The 24,835-nt window shown below is 30.4% G+C and overlaps 3 protein-coding genes and 1 long non-coding RNA gene across 5 annotated transcripts in view; 2 read left to right on the top strand and 2 right to left on the bottom strand.

Annotated features, from left to right (window-relative positions):
• LOC128201994 (uncharacterized) overlaps positions 1-24,835 on the bottom strand; it is a 124,764-nt gene that overhangs the window by 10,657 nt on the left and 89,272 nt on the right. The gene's annotated exons all lie outside the window — the stretch shown is intronic.
• On the top strand, positions 139-10,156 carry LOC113519652 (aldo-keto reductase family 1 member A1-like). The gene is made up of 6 exons (XM_031914304.2): positions 139-335; positions 2,943-3,123; positions 4,918-5,105; positions 8,198-8,436; positions 8,773-8,923; positions 9,807-10,156. Exons 1-6 carry the CDS (start codon positions 264-266, stop codon positions 9,948-9,950), a joined length of 975 nt encoding a protein of 324 aa, XP_031770164.2. The 5' UTR covers positions 139-263; the 3' UTR covers positions 9,951-10,156.
• On the top strand, positions 10,556-16,266 carry LOC113519762 (elongation of very long chain fatty acids protein 4-like). Of its 2 annotated transcripts, none has more exons than XM_031913830.2 (6): positions 10,556-10,956; positions 12,705-12,895; positions 13,910-14,044; positions 14,595-14,700; positions 15,447-15,583; positions 16,025-16,266. In XM_031913830.2, the coding sequence occupies exons 2-6, from the start codon at positions 12,731-12,733 to the stop codon at positions 16,190-16,192; spliced, it is 711 nt and encodes a 236-aa protein (XP_031769690.2). In that variant the 5' UTR covers positions 10,556-10,956; positions 12,705-12,730; the 3' UTR covers positions 16,193-16,266. The 2 variants fall into 2 exon arrangements, with proteins under 2 accessions (XP_031769690.2, XP_026760755.2); XM_026904954.3 differs by having other exon boundaries at positions 10,557-11,039.
• LOC113519680 (HSPB1-associated protein 1) lies at positions 16,904-24,418 on the bottom strand. Its single transcript, XM_026904844.3, has 6 exons — positions 23,877-24,418; positions 22,280-22,416; positions 21,859-21,983; positions 21,175-21,299; positions 20,037-20,147; positions 16,904-18,281 (listed from the first exon to the last, which is right to left on the bottom strand). Exons 1-6 carry the CDS (start codon positions 24,198-24,200, stop codon positions 17,883-17,885), a joined length of 1,221 nt encoding a protein of 406 aa, XP_026760645.1. The 5' UTR covers positions 24,201-24,418; the 3' UTR covers positions 16,904-17,882.

Genomic DNA, 24,835 nt, shown 5'->3' with positions numbered 1-24,835 from the left:
AATATTACGTTTAAATTAATAAAGCAAATTTGTACAATTAATGAATCACGGAATTCTCGTTACTTCGGAAACCAGTTACGAGTGAATTGAGGTAGCTAGGTAGCAATTGTTGTTCCAAGGCTGTTAGTACGCCGGTGCAGCGTCACGCAAACGCTCGCTCTTACATTGTAATTTTATCTGTGGATAAGAAAACAATTGCTGAACGACTTATAAATAATAATTGATAAAGTTAATATAATATTTATAAACTTTTCCAACTAGAAATGACCAACGAAAAATATTTTGAACTTAACGGCGGCGATCAAATGCCACGTATTGGATTCGGAACCTGGCAGGTAATATATTTTGATAATTAATTGCATTAACACTTTGTTTCAGATAACATAAATATACAGTAACGATCAGATACTTATGTAAACTAATCTAGTACTGTAATACATAAATGCACAAGTTGGAAAAAACCTCATAAATACATTTGTTGACAAACAACAAGCGTTGTCTGACATGATGTTTTACAAATTATAACATCATGATTTAAGATTCTGTTCTACAAAAAACTGACTTCAGTTGTGTCAAAACCAGTTATTTTAATTTGAAAACTAAACTACTAAACCAATTTCGATAAAATTTCTATGGGACCAATCTGTAAATATATCCTTTCAGATAAAAAAAAAAAGATTTTCTAAATCAGTTTATAACTGACGAGTTATGTAGTAACAAATATTAAAAACAACATACAATCGAATTGAAAACCTCTTTCTTTTTTAAGTCGGTTGAAAACAAAAATTCTACACAATAAGCATAATTTCACCAGAGGGAGACTTTGTACAAAAGTCGATTGCTTGGGTACCTCTGGCCCATTCGTGTTTCAACCGTGAAGCAGTTGTGTTTGCATGGCAGTGTTTCGGTTTGAAGTGTGGGATATGGCGTGAATTTACTGAGTACAGAGGAATAACATCTGAGTCCTCAGGAATGGCAACGCATGGGGGTATCATGGGGGTTTAAATTTATTACTAATTTTAAGTGAATATTTATGTGATAAATGCACCAAAACTAAGTTACCTTTCCATTAAATTCTATTAAAACAGACTATACATATATATATATATATATATATATATATATATATATATATATATATATATATATATATATATATATATATATATGTGTGTGTGTATAAATAAATGGCAAAATAACTGAATATAAAAATACCAAACGTCTTTTATTGTGCCAAAAATAAAAAAAAAAATAAAAAATATCAATGATCGGCAGTTAAGGACCGGACTCAACAGTGAAAACTCGATATGAGTAGGTACAGCATATAAAGTAGCTGTACCCGCAGCTTTATTTATATAAATTAAAAGAGAAAGTATCCTATATATATATAGGATACTCTTTATATATGTATCAAAGGAGATTTTAGATTTTCAGATTAGTATATACTACATAAATAAATTAAGAAAAGCACTAAGATTATCTGAAAAATAGAATTAAATTTATTAAGTTTATTCTATTTTTCAACCTATTAAAAAATCTAATTGAGAACCACCTTGTTTTTGAAGTGAATCAAAAATGCCCAATTTTATGTATAAGTACCTACGTGAGAATAAAACGAAATAAGTGATTTCTAAATCTGATCACTTATCAGAGATGTTAAACTCTTCCATAACAAGTCTTATAGCAGCCCTCCTAAAAGAAAGTGGTATGTATCACCTACATACAGAAGTTGACATACAGAATCAGAATACACCGCCCCTTATAGCCATTCTAAATTGCCATTTCTGAAGAGTAAAAGAATATAATGTCTTCATTCTTAGTAATATCCTTAACATTTCTTGCGCCTATCAAATCTAAACTTTCCTTATTTTTATACTAAATTCAGATCAGTTTTACAAGCATATCTATATACTTGGTGGCAGAAATACAAGTGTGATGGTAACGACGACATCTAAATAAAATCTCATATTAACTCATAAAATTTTAGTAGTTGTAATATGGCTATTGAACTCTTCATGAGTTTCAACACCAGTGAATGGACTCGTGAGAATATTCTCACATTATACATGTATGTATACTGACGGACAAAATTAAACAATTATTAGTTGAAGTAGGTACCTATTAATTAGAATGACCTTATGAACTGCTGAACTTTTAATTTTAATTTCATAGTTTGGTTGCTTTTGCATTTTTTTCTTCTTTCTCATTACTTTTACGATTTCCATCTCTTGTAATAATTTTCTTTTTTACTCGGATACGTTTTAAATATTTTTTAAACGCATCCCACTTGGATTTAGGAAATTTAGCGGTAGAATCTACAATGGAGCACGGTTTTCCACTACATTCAGAAAAAAGGAAATGGGCCGATGCACATGAGCATGTTTCACTGTAGCAGGAGTCACCATCATAATCTCCACTTGAATGAGATGGCAACCCACGAGATGTGGACGCTCTGCAAGAACTTTTACTTCCATTAGACCATTTATCTGCGATGGCATTGTCGCATGTCACCGATGGTTCCAATGACATACTATATTATATTAAGCATAATCAAAAAATATATTATCGGCATTCACCTATATTTTTGTTCATATTCTATTTTTGTAATAAAATGTTAGTGCATGAGGTAATACGAAATTACGGTTGATCACTGAAATAATTAATTATATATTAAGACAAAGACCCACGGAAAACTTAAGTTATTTTTCTAGAAGATGATTAATTATATTTTATTGCTATAGATAAACAGATGATTATGACAACATAGACGTCATGTAATCACATTTGTATTAACTTATTATTATAATGTAACGTTCAAGGTTTTATAGATACGCCAGACCTATTACAGCCGGCAGGAAAACCGAATGCCTAAAGCCTCTTTTCTTATACACATTTCTTAGTTATAGATATTTAAGCTAAGTTATATATTTTTTATTATACAGGCTTCAGACGAAGTACTAGAAAAATCTGTTAGCGAAGCTCTAGCAGCGGGCTACCGGCATTTTGATACCGCCCGCGCATATGAAAATGAAGCAGCGCTGGGCAGAGCCTTATCTCGATGGATCGGCGGTGAGCCAGCCAAAAGAAAAGAGTTATTTGTCGTCACAAAGCTGCCTCCAGGAGGTAAATATGTTATACTCGGGCATATCTTCTCACTATATTGGGTAAGCTGAAAGAGGTCTCTTTCAGATACCTCTCTCTCTCTCTCAAATCCACTCTTGCTCACAATATTTATAACTATATTTTTTATATAATTTACAAGTGCAATAATAAATATATAAAATATTTATTATGAACTAGTTTTCTGTTCACTATTTCATACTCGTGTATTTCAGAAATAGGAAATCCAACGAGATTATATCTAGATGGTGTATGAACATGAAACATACCAATTTTTAAATTAAGTCTTCAGGAATACAATAAATTGTGAAAAACATATCCAATTTGATACAGTTCTTTTTATGTGATGTCGGAACAAATATATAAGCAGAAAAACTTTAAAAAATATTTTGTTTTGGCTTCTATTGCGTTTAGAATTTCATTATATTAGTAAGATTATGACAATATACAGATCATTTAGTTATTTTTTATTATTACATTATTTACCTAAAAACTAATTAATTAATTAAACAATTACAGACGTGTCCATATTGACTTACAAATTATTTTTATGTTTCGATTTGGAAGGCAAAATATTTTAGTCCTTAGGAATGGTAAGGCATGAATATGGTAGTATACTCCGTGATGTATATAATCACTGTACATGTCTATTGACGACGACTACCTACCACTTCCCATCAGACAAGCCGTCAACTTATTTTCCATTCAAAGTTTCATAAAAAAATACAATAGGTAGTTAATTAGATGCAAAAACCGTTCACCTAGAACAGTTTACAATAAAAACCAGTCGAGAGCGTCACGGTAAAGTCAATCGTAAGTTTTTTAAAGATATTTAACTTTTTTACATATATTGTCAACACCGTTATTTAAATAATATAAAAAATAAATATAATATATGAGTGATGATGCGGAAATACGAGTACAATCATTTTTTCTATTTGCTACAGACCCCTAAAAATATTTCCGATTACATTAATTATCAATAGAAAAAAGTTTACATTTGTTAATGCCAACGTGGCCGCCATTCAGCGTGTGCTGCAGCAATTTAATTACTACAGCGCTGATATTCTGTGGTTGTTGGTATATTTAAGATTGGAGTAGTAGTTGTTTGGATTTGTGTCATAAAAATATGTGTACTTATTATAGAAGTTAGTTTTTATTATGTAATTAATATATTAATTCTAATTAATATATTATTATATTATTTGTAATTATACATGCTTTATTCAGCAATATATTTTTTTCTAAATGTCTTAATTTTTCACTGTGCATATTACAAAATACTTAATATTAATAAATATTATCATTCCCAAAATCAGCAATAAAGCGACAACTATGAGATAAACTTACAGAACAATTCAATCCTAATAAAATGTATATATAAACCTGTTATAAAAATACCGATTCGTATTGGTTCCATACAATTATTGTCACGTTTGCGTCATTACATTATCTATAAATTCATTTCATTTGGACGATTGAAAAATAATCACCGAAATTGATACAAAGAAACATCGGTATTAAGCACATTCTCTTTTATTTAATATCTATTCTAAAGAAAACTATAGATAAAAAAATATATAACTACAAATTATGCCGAGCATATACAATGCATTACACACATCATGTAAAACCGCTCCCAGTCTGAAGATCGCGGGTTTATACAAAATATTAATATTGATTTATGTATCTATTGTATCTCTATATAAAGACTAAATAAATAAATATATTAAACTTTGATATACCCAAATAAGACGGTTAAAAATATTCATCTAATTGATTAAATATATCCAACAGGCAACCGGCCAGATCTAGTTCCAGAATACTTCAATAATTCAATTAAGGACCTCGGCTTAGACTATGTAGACTTGTATCTCATGCACACACCCTTCGCATTTGTGCATGTACCTGGAGATTTGCACCCAAAAAACCCTGACGGTAGTATGAAAGTTGATCATTCTACAGACCTCATTGCAGTATGGAAGGTACGTGTAAATTTTCTTGAATAACGTAAAGTAATTAGTAATTGAATATAATCCAGAACCAAATAAAAAAAAATCGTTTACTAAATAAGCACGACCAAGGATTGAACCCAGCACGTCCTTATCACAAAGCAATAGTATGTGCGTTTCGCTGCACTACAGACGTCGGAGTGTCAAATATATTGGATACGTTTTTAATTATACAATTACAATTATTTTGTTTATTTATTTATTTTTTTTATTAATAGATATGTAAGTTTACAAAAAATCCATGTAATTGCCCATACATTTTAATATTATTTTTTGAGAATCAGTACCACTTAAACACTTCATCCTACAGACATTGATTTACTAAACTGATATGAAAAAAAATCATTCCCTCCATAAAATTATTACAGTTCTTATTCATGAATCTCCTTAGAAAATCTAAAGACATTTTACGTAAAAACGTATGTCAGAAAACAACAATAGCGCTTATAATGTCAGTTGGTAAATAAATTTAATTTTTAATATAGGCTTAATTTAATTAAATTTTGTGATATTATAAGAATATGTTATAACAATAAATTTAATAATTGGCACATCAAGAAATGGGGATTTCATTAGAAGTCAAGTACATAAACCGCAACAATGAGAAAGTTCGAAAACGAGATGTAAAGCGAATTAGAATGAATGCTATTTATCGTTGTGACTCTATTTATAAAGAATGCTGTTATACTGGATCCTTGCCTGCTACAGATCTGAAACAAAACAAAGTGTTAGTAACGCGCAAACAGAATACAAGCTCACCTAACAGTAATAAAAAGGTTGCTACCAAAATTGAACAAGACGAAAGCGATTTCATATGGTCCAAAGTATACAGGTCTCCATTATCTAAAAGACAAATTAATGATATACCTAATCTGGTATCAAATAGATCTTATTCACAAACCAAAATAATTGAATCTAGCTCTCTAAGAGATAAGATAAATAGTTTAAATAATAAAATTATAACGACTACTACAACACATACTATATGTACTTCAATAACATCACTTCTTAAAAAACAACAAGTGACTAAGCAGACTTTTCTGCTTAATCTACCAAACCTTTTATGCCCTTGCTGTACGGGAGGAGACGATGGCATAGATGCACCGTATCAAAATCATAGTGCTATAAAATCTTATGAAAGTATCGATTTAAAACAATGTAACGCTGCTCTGCCTACTTTGAATTTAGACACTTCTATTTCGAGTATTATTGATTTACAAAGAAGTATAAAATCTAAAACTCCAAAATTATATACAAAAATTTTTAAAATCATTCTACATAACACATATAAAAATGCTATATGTATATTTCAATTTTTGAAAGCCATCTAAAACAAATTAAAAAATATTGTATCTACCTTAATGACATTGTTTGAATTTTAATTATTACATATGAAATAGGCAAAACGTTAACTACTTCATTAAACTACTTATTATAATTTAAAATACCAATAACAAACAAATATGATAATATATCTAAGATAATACCAGCCAACCTTCAGTTCATTATAGAAAATTAATATAGTTGCTTAAAAACTGGCAAGAACAAAGTGCCAAATCAATCATTCGACCACTTTGATAGAAATGTATGTAATTTCGAGGAAAAATAAATTTAAGTAATTATTCTTGGCTAATAACACCATATATTTTATTAACAATGAAACCAATTACGGTGATCTCAAAGACGTATATAATTTAAATGAACAAGATGTTATTAAAATAATAAATATGACAGTGTATAGTTATGAATACAGCTCCACCGGCTGTAGTAATAGTCGGAAATCAAGGAATTCCTGTAAATAAATATTTTGCTGCGGTTTGTGCTGTAACTCATGTTGTAGGCCGCACCATGAAAGGCGTCCTGATATAATTACTCACCGTGAAGCACACTTTGAATATATGAAAAATAGATCCAAAAGATCCAAGAATAAACAATATACACAAACTCAACTAAACGATAACGAAAATGGAACATATTTCTCTACTGCAAAACCTACATTTACTTCGAAATGCCAAAAGTACAAGGAATCGTCCTTGAACCCTGTAATATGCTATTCTACCGACACGAGATAATAATAAGAAATCCCGAAAATGCACGTAAAACTAATAACCAAATCCATGGTTTAAAATGTATATATATGACAAAAGGTATGCATAAATCTTCAATCATGTAAACGAATTGCATAAATCTGTGAATATTATAAATGCTTAACTGGCATTTCTCCTTTAAAAACATTTCCTAGACACAAATATATTTTTTTTTATAAAAGATCTTATATTGTTATATGGGGACAAAAACTGAAAAAGGAAAAAATAACTAATCTTACATCAACCAAGTTCTTCAAAAATTTCCAGTTCCAGGCCTAAACATAATCTTTTTTGAACTTGGGATGAACCTTAGACAAAAATAAATTAATCGAAGAGAACGGCAATGATTTTAGAGGCCAGTGTAGTATTAAATCGAATCAAAGTTAAATAAAATCACACTTATTAACAAAAACTGACTCTAATTCGTCAGTGGAAAGTATTTTTAGTTTAAAATGGCGTAAACGTTTTAGAAAATATACCAAATAACCTTTCATGTTATGATGTACACCTTAGCTAGCAAATTTAAAAGTCATCAAAAACATCTGTACGATCTAAAAAAAATAATGTGGTAATACTTCATGTGCCTAAAAAGTTTAGTAATTTATAAACAGTTGGCACTACATCCACTACACGTAATAGTACTAAATTCGAAAAAATTTATAAAGCGTTCTTTATAAAAGATAAGTCTTCACAGCGTTTGATAAATATCAATGAATCTTTTTAAAAAATTTAAAAAGCATTCGTTATAAAAGATAAGTCTTCACAGCATTTGATAAATACCAATAAATCTTTTCGACATCCAAACAAGATCTGTGGACCTGGGGAAATACTTGTGAAGAAGGATACTTATTATTAAAACATGTACTGACAGTGTGTAAGCGACATTTATTAAATATGCATAGTATAAACATTTATCATTTCACCTTGAGATCTTATTACCATTTTAATTAAATATGTTTTTTTTTTTTAAACTTGCAGGCAATATTAAAATTAAAGGATTCAGGGCGGGTACGACATGTTGGCGTGTCGAATGTAAATGAAGAACAACTCAGAAGACTATGTGCTGTAGAAAAACCAGCTTGCTTGCAGATAGAAGTACACGCACTTTGCCAGCAGAACTCAATGATTGCGACGGCGAATGATCTTGGTATTCCTATAGTGGCCTATTCTCCACTTGGTTCCAAAGCGCTTGCTGATGCTCTATCTGAAAAAACTGGGTAAGAATTAAATTCTGCAAGTATGAAAATTTAAAAGAATAAAATTGTAATAACATTCGTAAAAGAAATTATTTGTATACGGGGAAGGCTTATGTTCCGCAGTGGACAGTTAACGGCTGAAATAATAATAATACAAGAGACAAGACAAATAATTTTCAAAAACTATAGGCATTCAAATTTACATGGAATGGAAGACTATTATTATATATAAAAAAATATCTTGATGTATTGTTTCCTATGCATTATATATATTAAACACTTGATTCAAATAGGCACGTCCTAGAAATAGGCTGGTTTATTTACTATATATATATATTTTTAACACAATTGTTCAAGTCGCGAGTATCCCGATCTACTAAAACTACCGATAGTACAGCGCATTGCGGAAACCCACTCCCGTACTCCGGCGCAAGTCCTCCTGCGGTATACCTTGCAGCGCGGACTCGGTGCCATCCCAAAGAGTACAAACCAAACACGGATAAAGCAGGTATTTGTAATCAATTAAGTGATTTAAAATCGTTTTTAAATCATAACCTATTTACTAATCCCGTAACGATTAGTAAATAAGTGATAATTTATTAATAATAATATTACAAATTTTAATACCAAAATACTATGTTATGAAGTGTAATTACTGTATTGCATTTTACCGAAACTGCATAATGTATAGAGAAATTTCTATGTATAATTTATTAGCACTCAAACCAACTTATTGCATACCACTGTACTTTACGCATCGAGTTACCGGACGTGTAACCCTTTCACCTGTTGTATACTTATATATTTATAATAACATCCAAATACCTACAATACGTACTCGCCATGACTCTAAGAAATATAAGTAATTTTTTAACGTTAAAATGAAATAATTATTATTACTCTATCGCATGCACTACCGATATAGGTTCGATGACGAGTACCAGAAAGAGTTGATAGGCGAGGATTAAGTCAAATCAGTTAGCGTATTATGTCATGTCACAAATTCACCAAGAATTAACCACGATGGTTTTAGAGGGACTATTTGAACATTCATTTTATATCATCACAGAGTATATAGCACCCGTCCTTCTCCCTCCATAGGCATCCTCTTATGAAAGAATGATATAGCCTAGATATGATTATCACACTGGTCCTGACTGCGACCTGATATAAAATAATAGTGTTGAGTTCTTCCAATTGCATTGATCTATTAAAAAGGGATGATATTTCCAAGTCTTCATTGTCATTTTCATCATTGAAACTAAACAACATAACCCGAGGAACATGCAACACATAATAACTTATATAATTTTCAACTTTCAAATAACCCTGACATTACGTACGTGAATGATTTAACATTTTTTATCCAATTTATCTTTAAATGTTTTCAGAACATATCCCTATGGGACTTCGAACTAACAGATCGTGAAATGATGGATTTAGCAGCTTTGGACCGCGGTGAAAATGGTCGTATTTGTGACTTCTCTTTCTTCCCGGGCATGGAGAAGCACCCTGAATTCCCTTTCAAACATTAAGCTTGATTCAATTTAGAGTGAACGAAAAATAAAGTATAATTACAGAGATGTACTTTTATATACCTAATGTAAATAAATTAAATACTTATCATCTTTATTTAATATTGACAAATTTATATAAAATGTGTTATTAGTGTAATTAAATTTATCTACATTATTAAACTGATGATTGATTACTACAAAGAAATTATATCTGACTGAAATAATTATTGTCTCTGACTTTATGACCCGACCTAGCTAGCTATATCCTTTCAAGTGGAGCTGTAGTCAGGGGAGATCCTCTTTTTATATTTCAAATACTTAGGGCACTGAATTGTACTCGCACTTGAACAAATATGTAGCGACACACTAAGGCATAATTAAAGTCATAAATAAATTAGTAAAACTGTGAAGAAGATTTGCTATATCTAAAACCAATGTAATATAGAAAACTCTGTTATATATATATAAAAATATATATATATATATATATATATATATATATATATATATATATATATATATATATAATAAAATAATAATATATATATATATATATATATATATATATATATATATATATATATATAAAAAATTATATACACATAAATATAAATTGTTATAGGTATGCACATAAATTCCACAAAATAGGTACCGTAGTCGCTACAGAAACCCTATTATATTTCGATTGTGTTTTTGTGTGAATTTAACACAGATTAACATAGCTGTATCTGCTACGTAGTTTCGATGAAAAATCTTCCAATGAACTCTTAAAATGTCGCAAAGATTTTCTAAGTGTCTATTATACAGATCTTACAAGGATTGTGATAATACCATAATATTCATTTAAAATTGATTAATACCACCCCTGGCTACAAGCCTGGTCTCATGTTGCCTGTTTATGAAGTCGATTGCATATTTAGGTATGCATTTTGATAAGTCATCGTCACACCATATTTACATATCCATTTACAGAATGGCAGTGTAATCGGCGCAGTGTTCGCTTTTTCACATTCTGTTTATTAAGGTACTCGTAAAACTAAATTATCATGTCTGTAATTTTAAAGGGAGCATTTAGATTATATTATTACCTCAATGAAGAAATAGCTGGTAAGATAATAACTGTATTTTCATCATCATCATCATCATCATAATATCAGTCGTTATGTGTCCAATGCTGAACACATAGACTACCATAAGGAACGGTCCTAAACCACCTACATCCACCAGCTCCCTATCCTCAGTCTAGTGACGACCTTAAATGCATTGCACGAGATGGATCTAGTGAGAGTCGTCCTACACCGCGTTTGTCCGTACAGGGTCGCCACTCAAGAACCTTTCATTAACACACAGCTTAAACTACAGGAGTTATAAAAACTTGAAATTTTACCTGTTCATGCATTTTATAATGTAAACATCCACTAAGGTAAAGATGTAAAATAAGGGATGATCGGTTATATGGAAGCCCGTCCTTGTCAAAATTAGAAGCATAAAATTTCATATAAAAACTTCTGATTCTAGATAAATAAATATGTATTTCTGGATTTTTTAAAATCTGTCCCCTAAGAGGTTGAATTAAGGATTGAAAATTTGTATGGGGAGTCCGTCGTTTGTAATGTAAGAGGAATGAAATTGTTTTTGGAAATTCAACCCCAAACGAGAAAAACAGGGTGGAAACTTACACCACTTCTAATTAATTTCGTTTTACCATTTTATATTTAAATTTCCAAAATCTTCCAAATTGAGTATTTAAATGATAATATTTCTTTGAACGATCCACTTGAGCTTTGTGCTTATGTAAATTCGTGTACATTTAAATAATGATAGATAACCAAAGGCCTTGGGTCAAAAAATAAACTAGAGCCCCAACTAAACTATTGAAAATCGTTTGTTCCGTATTCATCATGCTCCGAATTTGACATATTCGAGATTTGTCGTATACCAGATACGTTGTAATAATATAATTGAATCCATAATTAAAAACCAAATACAAATTGTAACTTATTTTAATGAACAAATTAAAACTATTTTATGAAAATAAAAGAAAATATCTACCCGTTACCGTTTAAAAAATACAGTTCTATGACAGACACACATACAGCGGAGGCACGTTAATAGGGTCCCGTTCAGCACTCTTTGGGTAAGGTTATTCCGTAAAATAGAAATAGATGATATAGTGATGTTATTGGTTTAAAAATAGAAATTTTTAAACCAATAACATCATTTTCTTGATTGATTATAACAATATGACAAATCTGGAGTACGACGAATCTGTGTTACGACAAATCTGGAATATGTCGAGTTCGGAACACGACGAATACAGAACAAATCTTTAAAATTGTATCAATAGAAGTCAAAATAAAAACATGTCGTTTTAATATTACGTTAAAAATAAACGTTTAAATCTTTAAATAAATCTGATTTATTTATATTCCAAATATAGAAGAAATTTTCACTAGTTCAATTTATAGTTTGTAAGTCAAAGTCCGAGGGGCCCCCTAAGCTTGGAGGTCCCGGGGCACTGGCTCGTCTAGCTCTCCGGTAGCTACACCACTGTTACAATATAATTTATTGAAAATGTAAACAAATAATTGATCCAACCATGAAACAGTGTGCAGACATCATCTAATGGCGGTATAAATAAAAAATAATTAATTGTTTCGAATTGTAACTAATTTCCAACTTGGTTAGCTTTTATTACTTTAGTAGTTATCTTATTTTTTCATTTAGGTAATAAATATATTTATTTTGTATATTTTTATGATTTGTAAACAGATAAAAGGACACAAGATTGGTTTCTCATGGGAAACCCATGGCCTGGATTGATTATTATAGGAATATATTTAATGACAATATTTAAATGGTTACCGGAATATATGAAGAAACGTCCTGCTTACGATCTGCACATTATTTTAGCTATTTACAATATAATTCAAATAATTAGTTGTATGTACATCGTTTATCAAGTAAGTACCTTAAAATTTTTAATAAAATATATCTTAAATCATTCTACACTTTTCATGAGTATACAAAATCAAACAGCAATCTAATTATAGTAATAAAAATATTGTGTCATCCTTAATATAATAAAAATACTTCTACTATTTTACTATTTTTTCCTTTAATTTCGTCCACGTATCCGAGATAAATTGGTTGAACGGGATAAAAAGCTACTTCCTTGGTTACAAAAAAAACAAAGAACCTCACTTCCAATCTTCTGCCTTACAATGTTAATAAAGATTGCCTATTAGTCCAAGGTACAAATATAAGCACATGATAAGGTACAAATATAAGTAATACAACATGATAAGCGCACTATACTATTTTGCCTTTGTCTGAAATTTAAACTACCTGCCTACTTCAACTACAGGCGGCCAGAGATACAATACGACATTTCACTAAATGTTTTTGTTATCGTTTTTTTTATACTACTAAGATGGCACACAAGCATACGGCCCACCTGATGGTAAGCGGTTACCGTAGTTGTTGGGAATAACAGCTTCATTATGAGAAATATACCCAATTAGATTGACCTCCTTGAGACTCCCATTGAAAATCTGAAAATTCCTGCTAAACTCTACACGATGGGTCACTAAAACTGACCAAATCTTCCATTTCTCCTCTCACTAGTAGTGTAAACCAATAGCACAGGCGAAGTTACAAATCTATTTTCAATTTCGTTTTATGCAATTAAGCACAGATTAACGTACTATTTGGAATGAAAAAAAAAACAAAAGCTACCATTTATCGAAGAAATCGCGAGTAAAAGCAAGTGTTATGATGAAATCCGTTCTCACAGCGATGCTGTGTGTAATGACTTTAATCACCCCATATATTGAGAGCTTTAATAGCCCTAGTAACATGGGCTGTAGTAGTTTAATTAAGTATCCACTTCCTATTTTTACTATCAGAAAAAATATTATCATATTTTATCTAGTACGTAATAATATTTTGTACATATAATAATCTATTTCCCTTAGAGTCTTATGCTGGGATGGCTCAACCACTACAAGCTTGTTTGCCAGCCGGTCGACCACGGACCGAATAGTGTTGACTACGCATGGAATGTCTGTTACCTCTATTTTGTTAATAAAATGACGGATCTACTTGATACGGTAATCACATTATTTTTTATAAATTTTATAATGACACAAAAAAAATATCTGTGCCAGTCTCTATAAAGAATAGGACTTTGTCTGTCAACGCAAGAAAAAAAGGATCATGAACTCGGACCCTCCATTACATTAAATTGCATAAAATATAGATTCTTATTAAATATGTAAGCCAGTTAAGATTCCCTAGAAGATAAAGACGAGTTATCGATAGGTCGCTGGTTCAAATTCGGATTGAAGGACCATGTTCTAAAGGTCATTGAAAAATCGCCAAAGATCGAAAGAATAAAAGAGAGTAGCCATTTCGAGTGGTGATACACAGTTACGTTAATTATTGTTCTCGAGTAGTAGCGTTGTCAAATATAATAATATCTAATTAAAACAATATTTATGACTGACATTTAAAAAAATTATCGTTATAGATATCTAATTTATATGCGAACTTTATCCTAAGTTGTTGTCAACCATATCGTTGTAACCTGTGATCTGCCTGTTATAAATATATATTTTATAAGAAGATAATTAATAGTTACTATTAATGCCTACATTTCAGGTATTTTTTATATTGAGGAAAAAACAAAATCAAGTAACGTTCTTACATGTATATCATCATTTTGGAATGGTAATGGTGGCTTGGGGTATGGTTAAATGGGTACCAGGTAAGAACCTTTTATATAATTGTATATAAGTATAGCTATAAAACACCTATTCAGGTCTGTAGGTACCTATAAGTACTCTCACTTTAAGATGCGTGAATCATGACGTCAGATCCCTCATATTGCAAATAGGGAGAAACAAATTATTTTCTTATCGTTTTTATTTCGCGTCTATTTGTATTATTTTAAAACCATAGGAATAGAAAACTACATTTCTTTTTATTGTGACAATTATTTGGGAAAAGCTATGGGGACAGCTTGAAGAGAGTACCTAATAATGGAATTTATCCAAATCGTTCTATATAGGTATACATTATTACACTATTGTATGAGAATAGATAGTTTAAAAAATTATTCTTAAACTCAAATAGGCATTTTTTTTTTTATTTTTGTGTGTTTGTAAGAAATATCTTAGGACTATTTTCGAAACATAATAGATAATTTATTTATGGTATTTACAGTATACACACATACAAAGAATAATAAAGACAGTAGGAAAAAAACATAATATGACCACAAGTTGAGTTTATTGATTTGGCCTCAAAAGAGCAAAACATTGTTTTTCTGATGCGGCCAAAATCCATATAGAATCCAGTAGATACGTTGCTTTATAATTTTCTTACATACATTATAGAATGTGTTAATTCGATTCCCTGTTAATCTATTTTTTTTTTGATGATTTTTTTTCAATTACCTCCGACCGAACGTTGCTGTTTATCTACTTATAAGAATTTTATTTCTTTCAACAGGTGGACACGTAACTATGTTAGTACCACTGAATTCTTTTGTACATATAGTAATGTATTCATATTACCTACTCACAACATGGGACGAAAAATACAAACGATCTCTATGGTGGAAGAAACACGTAACACAGATACAAATTGTAAGTTTATCAATATAGATACAGCCTATTAAATTTATAAGTTAAAATGTTAAACATTTGTATTATTTTAAAATATTCGATTAGAATTTAAAGATTTGCTTTCCTTGTGTTGCTATAAATATAAATTAGTTGTTTATTTTATTAAAAATAATAGTTTAATAATAATATATAGAATTAAATCGAAACACAAATATTCATTTCATTTTTCAATTTATGGAAGTTCTAATTTTTTTTTATTAATTTTCTATTTGTCTCCTTATCCAGTAACTTGACTACTATAGATACGGCCATCAATTCGAAAAACAAATGTAACACAGCTGTTTGGCGGCAGAAATACATGTAGGACAGATGTACCCGAGCAGACAAGTTCGCGGCATAATATCATGCACCAATCTCACACACTATATGACATTACCTACTAAATTCAGTCTTTGTTTTCAGATTCAATTTCTGCTATTGCTGATACATTTCGTGCTAGTAGTAACGATCCCGGACTGCGCCGTCCCACGTCAACCTGCCTATATACTGATACCACAAAATCTCTTCATGGTGATACTGTTCGTTGATTTCTACTACCGCTCCTACATCAAAACTATGAAAAATGCGTGATTTTATATGTAATATGACATAGTACCAACAATCAACCATGCCACTGATCACGATATTAAAACAAAATGCAAAAAATAAAAACCAATATGTTGATAGCATACGTGTTTTCTCCCTACTTTATGTAATAGTTTTACAGAAAAATGGTAATGTTGTAGAGGAATCGCCACAACCTCAACAATACGACTTTTTGTTCTGTCGACATTTCTCAATTGCGTGAAGGCGTAAACGATTTCTTGACCCTGTTCTCATGGTCTAACTTGCGATAGCAATTCCATTCGATGGATTCGCTTGCCACTTGTCTATAGGGCTTGAGCAGATAAAATTCCCTTTTCGCTGAGAACAAATTCGTGCTAGCAAGCATGCAATTCTATGTACTTATGACCGATACAAATGTACGCCTAAAATACATTGGTTTGTACATTCCTGGTCTGCACAAACCTTTAACATGCTCATTGCCTCTATTCTGTTGATCTACGTTAATTCATACCACCCCTTATATATTGAAATTTGCAATAAACATAGATTATAAAATTTGCAGAGTTGAAACTATCTAACTACTAAAGTTATTAATGTATTATTAAACTTAAAGTGCAAAATATACTAATGTAAGTACAATCAACACCTGGTGTGTGGTACATGAATTACAGTGGCGGGAATGTGTGACAGATGAAGGAAATACGAAAAAAAAAACTAAGCGTGTCTATGGGAAGAATGAAACGAATATTTAAATTTAAAAAGTGTAACTTTAATACCCAAATTTATTAAATTCTACACTGCCAACGTAATAACTTAAAAATTATACGTGCGTCATAAGAAATAAAGTTTTGACATCAAATAGTTAAGTATAACATTTTCTCTTAACGACTAGTAACAAAAACTAAAGAGTTTTCAATAAGTAAAAGACCAATGTCAATCTTACATAAGAACAAGCTTAGGTTAAATTGTTTAATTAAATAAACAGAACTATATCAGAAAATTATCTAAAAATATACTTTACGATCATATTTTTTTTTTATTTACAGTCATGTATGTTATAACTGAGTTGTCTTAGGTCTGTTTAGTAATGTATGATGAAAACAGAAAAAAAAAACAATAAAGTAATCCCGTCGGAGCGCGTATAATTTTAAACAGTCTGATCATAGCTTTGCGACTAACTTGAATGCAGCAAAATCTTACCCAGACATCGCAACAATTATCGTGTGTTGTTACTTTGAAAGGTAAGGTGTGCAAGCTTCGAGACTTTGCTCAGAAATAGAAAGAAAGGAGAATATAATAGACACACAATATTGCATACATCCCATTTTACCCATGACTTTATTCGTGTTTACAGGTGACGGTTACTACTTTCCGTCAGATGGGTCGTTAGCTTATTATGCGTTGCCAATAATATTAAAAATTAACCATAACAAATAGATAAATTAATATACCTATATCGCTCTGTACTTTTAAAGGCACGTTAAACATATTTTTGTAGTATTAAATAACAGTCTTTATCTTATAAATTTTAGAGATCAAATTTATATCCTTTCACAATTAAATATCAGTAGCACCAAGCTAAATACCTACTTACACGAACATAGAAAATAAAAATACTCAAAAAAGAAACACTGGACCTCGAATCACAGATAATAATAATACTTATACTTAACGACATATTACATACATCAAATGTCGGTATTTATGCATGAAACTAGCTTAAACGATTATAGAGGTTTTGTTTCACCAGATCTATGACATTACTTTGACTGAACGCGTCAATAACGGCCTTCGTTAATCCTAGGCCAGTAGAGCTAGCGTCAACTTCGTCTTCGTCGTGAGACCTGTCAGTGTTGGCGTATTTAGTAAGATTCTCCTTTAGAATATTAATCAGATCGGTGCTGGCAATACTTGGGGCTATTTCTAATTTGTTCGTTGGCTCGTCCAATAAACTTTTCAGATCGAACTCCTCTTCAACAGGTACTGCGACGTCCTCCTCACAGGTTCTCTGCCGTTTGACGCGGCGCAGCTTGCGTTTTTTATCTAAGTACATATTGGCCACTGTCTCTAATTGCAAAAATAATACTGCTAATGGAGTGTCAACGATGTCATCCTGAAAAATAAATATAGTTTAATTGAAATAGTGTAGTTATATTGGTTCTTCACTTTATACAATTATGCATTGTGTAGTATAATAATTCGACACTGAATTATTTCTAGTATTAAATTAGGTACATTCCACTAGAATGGCTGTGCTAGAGGCCGTGTGATTTGACTATGATATATGGAACTATTAGGCCCAATTAATAACAATCCAATTAACAACAAGTTAAAAACCTCCTTTTAACACAAACATCAACGTTTAATACTTGATAAACAAATAGGTAGTTAAATCTTAAAAGTAGAACATTTTATTCTAACTACAAAACTTCAAGCAGCTAATTTGGTAGCAATATCTTGTTTAGTTTCATTATCAATGTGAGTTATTTTTAGACACCACAAAAATGATCTATACGTAACGTGATTAACCATAATAAATCACATGCTCCGGCGGCGTTTATTATCTTTACACATACCTACTATAAATAGCTTATTTATCATGAAAATTACCAAAGAAGTCTAGAAATAAACAACGGAACCCAATCACGTAATTACAAATAGCTAAATGAATAAAGCTAGCGTATTTTATCCGAATCGATATTAATCGACTATATCAGCAGATATAGTTTGACTCCTCGTGTTTACGAAAAATCCCGAAGCTCTCACATTTACTCACATTTATTAAATATATCACCACATTACTTTTTTATTTCTAACAATAAAATTAATATCATATAAGCCGTAAGTACCATGCTGTTTATCAGCACAACAATTAGTGTCCAGTCACAAGCATAAGTAGTAAATGTTTATTATTATTTAGATGTCTATATCTATTTACCAGAGGGAGACTTTGTACAAAAGTCGATTGCTTGGGTACCTCTGTCCCATTCGTGTTTCTACCGTGAAGCAGTTGTGTTTGCATGGCTGTGTTTCGGTTTGAAGGGTGGGATATAGCGTGAATTTACTGAGTACGGAGGAATAACACCTGAGTCCTCAGGAATGGCAACGCATAGGGGGTATCATGGGCGAAACAATATACTCTGTTATGTCCATGCTACTGCTTATGTCTATAGGCGACGGTTACCACTTTCCATCAGGTGGGCCGTCAGCTTGTTTGCCATTCTAAGTTGTATAAAAAAAAATAGATTATTATATAGATATTATTTATGATAGTAGCCCCTGTAAGGACTTTAGTTAAATTTGGTATTCAATTATGTAAATGATGATATAATATAAATACGGAAAACTCTTAAAAAAAAGTGATGTAAGATTGTGATACCACAATGTTGGTCTTTAAAACGGTTCATTCATATTAATACTTTTCTAATTTTATCGGACTGCCAAAGAAAGTGAATGCTTTTGTAGTTAAAATTCTTGAAATGGGTACCGTTAAATTTATCTTAACTGTAAGAATAATTATTGAATTATTTCTATACTATCGACACATAGCCCACAATCATATCATATAAGCTTTTAACTGCCCACTGCTGAACAAAAGCTTCCAGCTTGGGGGGTTTTGCCAGTAGTCCACACGCTTGGCAGGCGGATTGGCAATCGCAGTTAGGCTTTGGAGATGTTTTAAGTGGGACACTGCTACCTATCTCTCGCTCACAATATTTTCTAATAATTAAGATGAAACTTTTAATTATTAATTACGACAAACAAACAAAGAAACAAACATTGTAAATCGCTATTATCTTGAAACGACAAAAAGTTACTATGGCGATGAAATAAGTAGTTAGTATAAGATAAACATAATAGAACTCACTTCGTTGGGATTAACTAGCAGTTTGGCCGTTTCCTGCGGCAAATCCTTACATAATTGAGCTACTAATATTTTTATAAGAGCTTCAGAAACTCGAGTTGAAACATCCTTTTCCTGTTAACAAATATGTAATTAATTTTAATATTAACCCTCTAGGTGACACTAAAATGTGAGACTGCGGTAAATTCGTGAATTTAAAAATAATTGAGAATTCTAAATACGTCTAGTAATGTCTTGACGACGTAAAGGCAATGGCAATTTTAATTCCTTATAATAGTATTAATATTCAAGTCCATTTATTACTTTTTGAATGCACATCAAAACCAATCGCTATAAAATTTTGTTTATACTCATACTTAGTAAATGAAATGGAGACTACTTAAATAACATAAGTCATGGATCCAGTTAGTGCATAATGAATAATCTTTTTTTTAATGTAACTAAAAATGTCATATTATAAATTAATGATCCATAAAAGGAAAATGGTAACCGTCGCCTATAGACATGAACAGCACAGAATATACTGAAATGTCTATTGATACTGAATGTCTACAGGAATCGGTATTACGCAGTATCAGACGTTATGCTGCCAATTCCAATTATTATATATATTTTTTTACTTAATACATTCTTCCCCAAAATTATTGGTATATTTTTTAATGAATTATCAGTAAATATGTTCATGTTTATAGGCGACAGTTATCACTTTTCATCACCCTGTTTGTCATTCGAATCATGTTATTATTATTTTTTTTTTTTTCAGGTACCGAAAGAGGCCTACACTAACATATAACGATCAGACCTTTTGGAAATAAATCAACAATCTGACTCCGTTATATATGCATAAAGTAAGCTTATGAAAGTGGATGAAGCAAAAGAATTAATAAGTAAGGAATAGGATAATGGTAACCAATTCTCTCTGCCTATTTCACAAAAACTTGGTGTGATAATAGAATTTTATTTCTTATTTTTAATGGACCAATTTTGATAAAAAAATATCCTAAGATTATGAAAGACAATTTAGTTTTATTTTACTAAAACATACTTAAATGATTTGACTTAATACTAGTAAGTGTACATGTAACACATTACATATTATTCAGAAAAAGGCATTTTCATTATAATAACATAAATACATTACATGAGGTAGCCACATATTTAGTGCAATGTTGAGACTTCCTGTATTCTGAACATAATGCCACCAGCCACGGGGGACTAGCAGTGCATCTCCAGGTGCGAGTTCTACCATCCGACCACCTGTCAAACCTTGAACAAAACAATATAATGTAATATTAAAATACTATATTAAAATTTATCAACCTTATAGCCTATGATAGATACTTAATACTACTTTAATGAAAATTCAAGTTTAATGCATAGTGAAATCAATATATAAAAAAACCTTTGCAATACATCATCTAATATTTGTCCTTTTGTTAATCCTATTAATATTATAAATGCAAAGGTTTGTATAGATGAATAGATGTATGTTATTCTTTTACAAAAAAAAAAACTACTAATTTGATAATTTAAAAACTTATTAGCCGATGTTTAGATGCAGCATAAGCATCAAAATATATTACAAAACAATTAGTATTTTCACTCTATTAATGTTAAAATAATCAATCTCTTGACAGAATTTTTAAGTTATGTTATATTATCAATAAAATTAGTTATATAATAATAGTAAATAATTAAAATAAAAATTACATTTTATGTCATAAAAATCTCCAATACAAAATTAATAATTTTAAAACAGTGGCACTTTTTTATACTTTCCATTAGATTGTTTTATTAACAGATGGCTAATGAAAGCAATATATACCATTAAAAGGGTCCATATTGTTAGGGCAATAAAAATTTAGTTCACTGTAAACACTGGATTCCTCGTAAGGCACTCTTGTAGGTCTTAATCCGCCTGTTTCAGGAGGGAACAGTATCCATCGCTTTCTGAAACATTAAAATAAATTATTTAGTTTTTTTATTTAGGCTCCAATGATTATTTTTGCATTCAGCAAAGAAATTAAGTACATACTTTCACACCCAGCATTTTATGATATAATATTACTATTATACAGTTCAACATAAATGACTGCACCCTTATGGACATGTCTATCCAAAAATACTGAAATATATACTAAAAAAGAATATTTAACTTTACTTATAAATAAATTAATAAATCTGTAAAAAGTCTTTTAGACTGTAAGAATAAAATTATAATAATTATAACTGTTTGGGATCCTTACGTTCCGTGAAGTTGTGCTACAATATTTATGCCATATGTATCCTGATGGGCAGGAGTATGGGCTCCACTACTGCCCACCCAAAGTGTACTATCTTTAGCACCTTTATCAGCATATCCAAATTGATTCCATGAAACTTCCTAGATGAGAAAAAATTAATCATTATTATTTTTTTCTTTTTTCATTTATTTTGGTAAACAAACAGTGACAAAATAAACAACAATACATAATATTAATTAAAGAAAACATTGAATAAATTTGCCATCAATACCATTTACTATAATTTTCGATTCAAATATAATACAAATAGCCTAAGCTAACAAGAACAGTTAAAAATTATGTGAATCTTTTAGAGATTAACTTTTTAAAAGTACTTGGGCATTCATTAATAATATCAACATCATTAAAAAAAGCATTATATGAATTCACAAGTCTATACAAAGGTGACCATTTTCCAGAGTTTGTATGATAGCAACTAGTGACAAAAAGACAATTTTGATAACGGCAATGCACTCTAGTAGGTATTCCATAACACAACTTATTGATAATTGGACTATAGTCATATCTACTATGGCACAAATCATATAAAAGCATAGTTTCTAAATGGATATGACCAAATTATATAAAAGCATAGGCCCAAAATGAATCCTTGTGAAACTTCACAAGTAACCAGAACTAATTCTGACTCATGACCATTAATAGTTACCTTTTGTGTATGATTTGATATATAGGACTTAAACTAGAACCACAAATCACCATGTATACCATTATATACAAGTTTATCAAGCAATATTTTATGAAATTATTATAATCACTTAACTCTTTTACATATATAATACTCAGTTGACTAAGAGATACTAAATAAAGGGCTGCTTAGTCTTATTACTAAGAAATATCTTCAGAAGACACTTTGAACAAATTATTTAAAGGAAGAATATATGTAAAAACTCACACATAAAAATAATACAACATACATAATTCCAATATAAACAAAGGATCAAGTGGTTATACAAACAGGTTATTGGATTTAAGTTTTAACTAAGGTAAGAATTGAATGTTTCATTAGAAGTTGTCAGTAGATGCTATGTGAAATATATTTTAATCTTTTTAAGTAATACAAAGTTACTTTTAGAGTAAAAATGTGGAAGACATACCAGTTCCAGAAGGGAACCACAAATTAGGTTAAAATTATATTCTAATATTCCCAGTACAATCACAAAAATAAAGTCCACTGCATGCCACAAACTCCTTTCACAACTGTAATAATGGGGTGAAATTATGATCATTAGCATCCTTTTAAGGGAGTGTTCTCTCAGTGAAATTAAACATTTTTATCAAAGAAACATGGGTCAGAAAATTTTGAGCCACCTACTAAATATAGAGACTCCAGGAGACTTTTTGTCATTTTTAAAGAATAAAAATGTGAATTTTTTTTTTACCTAACATATTGCATAGCACTAGTAGATTCTTAGTTTTAGCTATGATCAACAACTTAGATTTCAATCTGTATATATATTTCTGAATATCAATTAAATTACTGAAATGGGTGGTTAGGGGCACATTTTAAGTTTAAATTATTAAATAAAAAAATTATAATCACCTTGTATAATTCAGTGTCTGCATTAAACCACTGATGTAAATACTTATAATCAAAGTACATCCATTCGTTACTCGATAATCCTTCAAGAAACTTCTTAAATGACATGGATTTGATTTTACACCGTCGCTCCCAGCATGGTTCATCAGACACCAAATCTTTTCTCATGCACCGAAAGGGTATTTGCCGGTCCCCAAATACTGAGCTCCATTTATCTATGTCCCAGTGGCATATGGGCCAATTTGTAATGAAATTCCGAAACACAAGCGGAACATTAATATTTTTTGTTATATTACGAACAATATCTTCATTTAAAACAGCAGACATTTCGTAAAACACAATGTTGATTCTTCAATATATAGAGGTATTACAAAAATACCAAACCAATAAACCAATAAATATAGTTTACGACATCATAAATATATTTATTTATGCGTATCATAAAAATTGAAAATCCACAAACTAGTAAATCCAAACTAAAAAAGAGTATTATAATTATAAATAAATGTCTCAGATCATTTGGTTATGGAACCAAAGCTGTCCAGACCTATGCTACTTTGAACCAAAAAAATATATTAATTTATTTATATAGAATCTATGCAACCAGTTCGTGGAATATGAAAGCTTTGCACCATAAAGTAACTAGATCTTTTGTGATACTTAACGGTATTATTACAAATACTTATGCATCGCTTTGCATAAGTATTTGTAATAATACCGTTATTTTTTAAATATTAATTTAAAAAATAACTACTTTTATTAAATAAATACTTAGGTACTTTTTGCAATACCCTCCCCCCTCTTCATTCGATACATATTACCTCACTATTTCACTCAATAACCCTCTCCGTCAGTCACATACACTGTCACACACATTCATACACAATAAATTTACACTGCGCATATGGGATATCTTTTTATTTTTTATGATCTAGTTCATTCATGTTTATTTTATAACAGCC

This window comes from Galleria mellonella, unplaced genomic scaffold, assembly GCF_026898425.1.
Source record: "Galleria mellonella isolate WM207_F2 unplaced genomic scaffold, CSIRO_AGI_GalMel_v1 utg65, whole genome shotgun sequence".
NCBI classification, from domain to species: domain Eukaryota; kingdom Metazoa; phylum Arthropoda; class Insecta; order Lepidoptera; family Pyralidae; genus Galleria; species Galleria mellonella.
Note: the sequence above shows the minus strand (reverse complement) of the source record. Positions and strands in the feature narration are given on the sequence as shown.

Bases quoted from the DNA above. Each gene is read 5' to 3' on its own strand.
- LOC113519652 (XM_031914304.2), top strand. From the start codon at position 264: ATGACCAACGAAAAATATTTTGAACTTAACGGCGGCGATCAAATGCCA. The intron at 5,106-8,197 runs GTACGTGTAAAT...TTAAACTTGCAG, and splicing joins ACCTCATTGCAGTATGGAAG to GCAATATTAAAATTAAAGGA. The intron at 8,437-8,772 runs GTAAGAATTAAA...CAATTGTTCAAG, and splicing joins GCTCTATCTGAAAAAACTGG to TCGCGAGTATCCCGATCTAC.
- LOC113519762 (XM_026904954.3), top strand. From the start codon at position 10,979: ATGTCTGTAATTTTAAAGGGAGCATTTAGATTATATTATTACCTCAAT. The intron at 12,896-13,909 runs GTAAGTACCTTA...TATTTCCCTTAG, and splicing joins GTATGTACATCGTTTATCAA to AGTCTTATGCTGGGATGGCT. The intron at 15,584-16,024 runs GTAAGTTTATCA...CTTTGTTTTCAG, and splicing joins ACGTAACACAGATACAAATT to ATTCAATTTCTGCTATTGCT.
- LOC113519680 (XM_026904844.3), bottom strand. From the start codon at position 24,200: ATGTCTGCTGTTTTAAATGAAGATATTGTTCGTAATATAACAAAAAAT. The intron at 21,300-21,858 runs GTATATATTGCT...GTTTTGTTCAAG, and splicing joins CAATATGGACCCTTTTAATG to GTTTGACAGGTGGTCGGATG. The intron at 20,148-21,174 runs GTAATGTATTTA...ATTTGTTAACAG, and splicing joins TAAATATGTGGCTACCTCAT to GAAAAGGATGTTTCAACTCG.